This window comes from Amblyomma americanum, chromosome 3 (genome assembly GCF_052857255.1).
Source record: "Amblyomma americanum isolate KBUSLIRL-KWMA chromosome 3, ASM5285725v1, whole genome shotgun sequence".
Taxonomy (NCBI): Eukaryota; Metazoa; Arthropoda; class Arachnida; order Ixodida; family Ixodidae; genus Amblyomma; species Amblyomma americanum.
The window spans coordinates 112,535,235-112,542,849 of record NC_135499.1 but is presented as its reverse complement, the minus strand read 5'-3'; the positions used below and the strand labels follow the sequence as shown (position 1 = coordinate 112,542,849).

General features: G+C 50.4%; 1 protein-coding gene across 1 annotated transcript; it reads right to left on the bottom strand.

Annotated features, from left to right (window-relative positions):
* Positions 1–824: 824 nt before the first annotated feature.
* LOC144124015 (uncharacterized) lies at positions 825–1,343 on the bottom strand. The gene has a single exon (XM_077656695.1). The coding sequence runs from the start codon at positions 1,341–1,343 to the stop codon at positions 825–827; it is 519 nt and encodes a 172-aa protein (XP_077512821.1).
* Between the last annotated feature and the right edge of the window lie 6,272 nt (positions 1,344–7,615).

The window sequence follows — 7,615 nt, the reverse complement described above, 5'->3', positions numbered from 1 at the left end:
ATCTGTAAACGGCCTGGAGCAAGGCGCCGGGCTCGAGCGGGCGTGAGCGGGCCAGTGGTCACAATGTGATGCGTGACCTGGCGTTTGACGGGCAGTAAGAAGTTGGAAGGACGAAGCAGAGAAGGGCATTCATCCAGGAGGATCTCGCAGGCCGACCGGTGTGGGCTGGGTATACTGGCAAGCGGTTCTCGAAGACGGAGGCCCTGAACAGAGAGGTTCGTCGTGCCGTCTGCGAGACACTTGCTGTGCATGTTGACCAGCAGGTTGTAGTAGAGCAGGAAATCAGCTCCGAGAATTAGGTAACGTACGTCCGCGACGAGGAAAACCCATCGGAATACACGCCGGAGGTCCAAATTGAGTGTGAGAGCATGTTCGCCGTACATAGCGATGAGGTTGAGGTTTGCGGCTTGTAGCGATAGGCCAGTGCGGCGAGAAAGTGAGGATGTAATGCTGCAGGGGGGGACGCTCAGCTCTGCTCCGGTGTCGACGAGAAAACGGAGGCCCGAGATGTGGTCGCGTATGAAGAATAAGTGGCTGCTCTCCGAGGTGACACCACTTGCCGCTTCTAGTGGTGTCGTGTGAAGTTTCCCTGGATGCGACAGGGAGGGGTACACCGACGCGCAGCTTCACCAAAGGTGCGGTGATACCAGCACTCGCTGGTTTGAAGAGGTGGGGTAGCACTACGTCGGCAAGGTGAGGCCTGGCGACGGGAAGGGGAAAGAGAGTGGGAGGTGGACGGTGCGGCGATTTGGTCCGAGAGAGGTGTGATCTGGGCGTGGAAGTCGTCACGTAGGCTCTGAAGGTCCACGCGGGAGATAAGAGATTTAAGAGATGATGTTGGGGTGGGAGGCTGGGATACTGCTGGGGTAGGAAACGTCGATGACGGAATCCGCCGGCTGAGCAAACTTCTCCAAAGACAACCCCTGGGCGGGCACAAGCACCAGGCAGACCGACGACGGCGAGCGCTGAACGAAAAAGTCACGCAGGAAGGCTTGGTCGAAGATGGCAGCCTTGTCACCCAGGAGCTGCTGGAGCCACCGCAGCAACTGTGTTAGTTTCTGGTCCCCGAGTTCTTCGGAGCAGATGAGCTCTTTCGAGGCGGCTGTTCGCTTGTCAAACGGGGCCGAGGCGGGCGGAGTTATGAGGAGGTCGCGGACTTCGGCGGCAATCTCAGGTGGTAGCGACGCAGAGACGTGATGAAACTGCTGCGCCTGGGTGGTGATGCGATCAATAGTGAACTGGCTGTTGACTTGAGCGAGCCAGTGTCGAGGATTGGCCGGCGAGGACTGGGGTAGGCGAAGGGACCGCGCAGAGACTGCACTGCAGGGTCCGTCACCAAGCATGGCGGAGGCGTTGTAGTCGGCGTTGGCTATGGTGGGGTCGGCTGTTCGTGCGGACGTCCGGGTCACCAATTTGTCGCGCCAATCAGTATGATGCCGGCACGTTGAAGGAAATGATTGATTTACTGGCTGGAGTATTGCAGCGTCTAATGCCGAGGAGCCGAACGGCGCGTAAAACCGGCATGAGTTGCGAGCTCAATTCGAGCGCACTTCGGCGTCATCATCTTCGAAGGCTGGTGCTGCTCCTGCTCCGTTAAGCCACTGCTGCTGCTACAAGCCAACGCCTCAGAAAAAGTGTTTAACTTTCGCTCAACCACATTATTAAGTGTTTTTTCTAGTGAAGTCACAATTGAGGCAGTCAAGATGGACTCAATCTCCCCAACACAAGCGCGCACACGGTTAGCGTATGAGTCTTATTTTCTGTTCAAAACAGCGTAAGCATCGGCTCTTGAGCATCGCTTCTCTCTGATGACATCCAACAAACTGCGCTGTTCACTGGGTTTTGCGAAATCGTAATCATCAGCTGAGTCGTTGTTGCTCCAGAGGCAACAATGAGGCAGCTCTGAGGTGCAGTTATCAGCAGAATGACCTCCACATAAACGGCATCGGGTCTCCGACTTGCATGCTTTGCCGATATGCCCAAACCCCCAGCAGCTGGTGCATTGAAAAGGGCGGGGTTGCAGAGGGTCCACACGGTATACAATCGGCCAAAAACTTAGTTCACCAGGCCAGGAAGAGCCAGCAAAAGTTTTTATTACAGACTCAGTAGCAACACGCGAGCCGTTTACCTCTCTACTGCAGCGATAGACTGGAAGCAGCCCGACTCCTGCATTATGAAATTCTTCGAAAATTTCGGGCGGGGAAGATGCTGGGTCGACATCACGTACAATACCCTTGGCATACGCAAGCTGTTCGGGTATGATTGCTTTCACCGGCAGTGAGCTGAAATTTTTTTACTGAAGCAAGTCTGCTACACAAGCGATATCTGAGGACATGCAGACAAACCCTCTACGGCCAAATGGACGCACTTCAGAGATCTGCAGATAGTGGGCTGTCAATGATTTTATCTTCTGTTTAATTAGTTTGGGGTTTTCATTTTGATCGCACCCTCACCGATTGAAACGAGAGCCACCGGAGTTCCATCAATGCCATTTTTGGAAGGGCTCAAAAGGCATGCTTTGGGCTGGCAAGCTGGCAACCCAAACTGCCAACCGTCTTCCTGGGGTGGTCAACGATATCTCTCACCAGAAAGCACCCTCAGGTTCACATGAACTGCGTCTTAACCTAATCCTTGGACAACCCCCCCCCCTTCACGTAGAACAGCGTCAGTAATGATAAACAAGCCGGAACCACCAGAAGAAGCAACGAATAGCAGCAGCCAGCAAGGACATGTCAGCCTTCCGTTCAATACGGCGTCTTCGTCTTCATTACGAAGACAGGCATGTAATCACGCTGCAGATAGGCCGCGTTTGGTATCATTTAGCCTGGGTTTATCGTCGCGGTGGCAGTAGTGGCGGCGGAGTAGTTGTAATAACGGTCGCTGTAACCGGAGGCAGGTAACCACGAGAAAGGAGGAGGAGGAGGCGAGTTACACTGACGTAACGGTTGACGTCACTGGAAAGCGCCGTGGCAATGCACCCTGCTCAGTAGTCCCAACCGAGTGATGTCACATGTGACAGTCTAGTTTTTTTTTCCTCAGAACTCCTCCCACCCCTATGCCGACCTCCCAAAACACAAACAACGATCTCGTCTTTCAGAATTCGCTACTGGTCCAACATCGCGAGAACCATGTCTTGCCATTTCCCAGACCACAAAACATGCTTCATGGCTATCAAAGACTGGGAGAGCAGCGCTATCTAGAAGAACTAGTATGTGCCCGAAAAAATAAAAGTGTCCTTAAAAGCACACGTATGCTTCTCGTCCTCAAATTCTTTGCCGCAATATATCGCTAAATGAAACTACCTCCACAGATGTCGCTGACTCAAGCCTTTGACATTGATTAGCCGCCCCTATCCTTAGTTCGCTCCCTTAAAATACTTAACATGTATTATTTGACATGAATTGATAAGAATATTATCAGGACAATGAATTCGTCAAGAGCAACGCGGCTCTTCGGAACCTTGCACCGTCCACTTCGCTGCCAGTAGGTTCTCAGTGCTGGTACTACGCTCTGCTGACTCATTGAAAAGTCTGGGCAATGCGTAGCTACGTGCCGTTGCCTTCGACTAGAGAAGAAGAAGAAGAATAGAACTCACGGGACACGCGCCACGCATCTGGAACGCTCTCCACGAGACTGGGCAGAAGAAGAAGGCTATTTTCGAGTCGCAGGTCGGCGACGCGATCATCCCGCATGGAAGACACCTTCAAATTTCGTCCGCACGTCGCTTGCCCGAAGGACCAGGAGACTGTCCAGCAGGGTTCTCAGCAGGCTGTAGGCGGAAGAGGTCCTGCGGTGGCCAAAGCAAACCGGAAGCAAAAGGCCGCACCCCGAAAGAGGCGCCACTCCAAGGACCACCGCCGCAGGCGCACGTCAAGCCTCTGCACTGCGACCACCGCCGACAGTTCATGCTTCCTGAAACCAGTTGAACAGGGTGAGTGGCACGGTTGGTTCCGAGTGCTCGGACATGGGGACCGTAGAACAGGCTTAGCATTTTTAGATATATCTAATGGGAACGTAGTTGGAGTTAGCCTCAAGATGTGTCGCCTTTTTATTCATAGCCTTTAACAGGGAATTGTGCATATGCTGGCCATCTTGCGCGTGAGTGCCTGAAAAAGCTGTTTTAGGCTTCCCTCCTTCTCACTCTGGTGAGCAACCGCGCCGGCAGCTTTATTCCACAGATAGAACGTCGTGCTTTCAGGCTTCTAGGTATGTTTTGAAAAGAGATCAGTTTAGCTTCGTGATATATTTCCGGCCTTTCAAGCTGTAGTGTAACTTGTGTTGACAAAGAATTAGCAGTTTGGTATATCTATAGCGCACTGAGATCGAGATACTATATGTGTTCCCTGTCATGTCCACTAGAAAACGAAGCACTCATTCCAATGGCTCGTTGACTTTAACGTTGAGCTCCTGAGTACGAGCTCGAAGCTTGGAGCCCTGCGCCAAGATCCTTGTGCATTCGCAGGACACCCGGAACGCATAGGCGAGAAAGATTTTGTGCCACAGCGTCTTGCATGCTCCAGGCAAACCGATAATAAAGAGCAGCCCGGTGACACCGCGTCATAGCTGCTAGTAACTATACGTGCACTGCTTTAGCGTAATCAAAATAGTTCGCCGCAGACCTCTTTACCATAATCGTAATAGGATGCCGCAGAGTTCAAATACGCGCAAAGAAAGCGGTCGTCGCAATAACTACAACGAGGCATCTGCGTTTCATGATTTCGCAGTGGACAGCCTATCGTGCACAGGAGGAAAGCAGGACCGCAGCGCCACGGATGCAATCAGTCAACCGAAGCACACGGACCCATGTTCCAGCATCAGTCAGGCCAAGACGACCTTAGAGGCTTCGCAGGTGGAACTCGACGAATCAATGTGGCCGCTCTCCTCGCCAATGCCGCTGTCACCAGTCACCCCTGTCCTGTCACCACAGTCTCCTTCGTTCCATGTGGCTGGAGGCGCTCTGGAAGAACACAAAGCGGAGCCCGGCGACGTCTTCCCGACTTCCGGGACATCAGAAATTCCTTGGTCCCCTGTGAGTGCTGCCATCTTTTGGGCACTGACGATGAGCAGGACAGAGAAAAGCGCAGTTGGAGTGGCACCACGCGAACGGAGACGCAGGCGAAGGAAGGACAGTACAAGCGCTCAGTACAACATAAAAATTTTATTGTATGGCTCAGTATTGTAGAGAAAGCTGCATTGGCCACGACCTCACAGTTTGGCCGTGCTGGCATTCCCACCCTGGTCGCACCGCATCACGTTACATACCACATGACTGGTCACGTGACGAGCCACGTGACAACTAACCAGACAACCAGACTAACCTGGATTTGCAATGAAGATTAACCTAGGCTATCCAAGCTATGCCTTACCTTTCGCTGCCTATATTCTGGCATAGTCGAGCTAAGCCACCGCCAATTTTATGCAAAATGGCTTGCATGCGCAGTCCAAGTCATAGTTTAGAACAGCATAAGAGCGGTGAGTTGGGCTTGTTGGTTGACGATAATGTTGGTAACAGCGTAAAGACGGGACGACACAAAAATCGCGACACGAGCGGTGACTCGCAACTGGCATTTTGATTTCCAAAGGACATCTATATATACCGCATTGCCTCAAACAAAAGCACACAGATTCAAGATACACAACACTGAATGCAGAAATGATAGGCACGTACCTCGATATAATAAGATAAAATTTGTGCAGTTGCTAAAAAAACGAGAAAAACTAAAACAACTGTGAATGGTGACACTACGAACCGAGATTAAGGAATGCTCAACTCCTAGCTTGGCGCAAGTCTTGGATATCATGACCAAGAAATGCTGTTTTTTTACTAGCAACGTAATGAATGACGCATTTACACTTGTTCTTATTTTTCTGAGTTTTAAGCAAATGTACAGCCACTTTTTTTTTCATTTCATCATACCGAAGCACGTTCCTACCAATCACCATTCAGTGTTGTGCGCCTTGAATCAGTTTGTGTCCTTTTTTCCGGCGATCCGGTATATATACATGTGCTTCTGAAATAAAAATTCCAGTTGTCAGTCTCTGTTTGTGATGTGTTTTTTTGGTCGTCCCATCTTCGCGCTGTAGTCCACACGGTTAAGAACAAATGTGCAAAAAGGGCACGTGAAACCGAAACACAAGTTGAAAAGCAATCATGTGGTAAAAGCATTTTTCATATAGGCTTTTCTTTGCTTTCTTTGCCTGCATCTCCGTTCTCCTGGCGCCACAACAGTATGCATCCGTGCCAACTCGACCAAGTGTTCACACTTTCACTGTTTGAGGGCATTCCAAATATTTATTGTTTTAGAGCGCAGCATCTACAGAAGCTTCCTCTTAGCTAGTCACTCTTTTTTGGTAAAGGACAAAGTAAACTAACCATGGGGCAGGCGCAAATTTTAAGACCAGCACCAAACGTCATCTAGCATTTATAAGAGGGCAAATTAGACCTCATCAACACCGAGATGTCATATCTTCACAATGCCCGCAATACTATAGATTTATATTTCAAGCTCTCTTGAACATAATGGTAGCATGATGATCGTTACCTGTGGTTAAATGGGAATGCGTTTTGTGAACAAGCATCTCTCTGGTAATTGACGAGTTTCATTTCGGGCGAAGTATTCGGTGTCTTTGTTCATCTTCTTCATAGACAGAATTGACCACCGGGACAAAGTTTACATCGTCCATACCTCGGCTAGGTTATTTCAGCTTGCCGCCGCATGGCTTTCAGCTTCATAGCTGCCTTCCCCTCTAGTCTAGTTCGCGAAATTGTCTCCTACAAAGTAGACCACTTGGGACCAGGAAGTCATCGCACTAGACAAATGTTTCAGTGCAATAGTTGCAAAGAGGGGTGGCCGAGTTAGCGAGGCCACATCTTTGTGTTGGGTTATATGGCACATATGAAAGTAAGGTCATCATGCGCCGAGCTCGCGAGGCTACATTTTTAGGTAGCAGCTCATAAACATGCGAACTGGTGACCAGGCAAAGAGACTGAACTGACGCTTAAAACGCCGGGACCCAGGTCGACTTTTTTACAGCGACAGCTGTTAAGGCTACGTTTCCTGTTTGTGCGGCGTCGGTGTGGTCGTGTCAACACACTAGATGCAACGGGTCACGCCAACTAGTCGGAAGAGAGTGACGTCACGCATGGCATAGCGCCACGCTTACTCGGCAGAATGCCGGTCACTAAGTGGCTCGAACACAAAGGCGTCATTCTTTAGTCGATTGTGTTCCACATGGATGGATACATGCATGTTCATATGGGTGGGTAAGGGAAGGTTCTGGACTGTGCATGCTATTTGCCCAGAGTTATCAAACATTACGACGGGCCGCCGTGTCTGTCGCTGAAGTTTGCATTACCAGATGGGTGAAGTTCCTGTATTTTATCCGTAAACGCAATATCCGCGAGCCGATTTCCTTTCTTGTAGAGGGGGCTTGATAACAGGTTTCTAAATACCGGGACGACATCCGAATTACGTGAGAGTACGTGACAGTATGAAGATTCGGTGGATGGGCGTTCATGCTCTATGAACCGAACGTTGCTGTACCGTCTACCCTGGCCAACAGGAACGCTGCTCTGCATGGCAGCGCAATTTGATGTAATATTGATTCCACCACA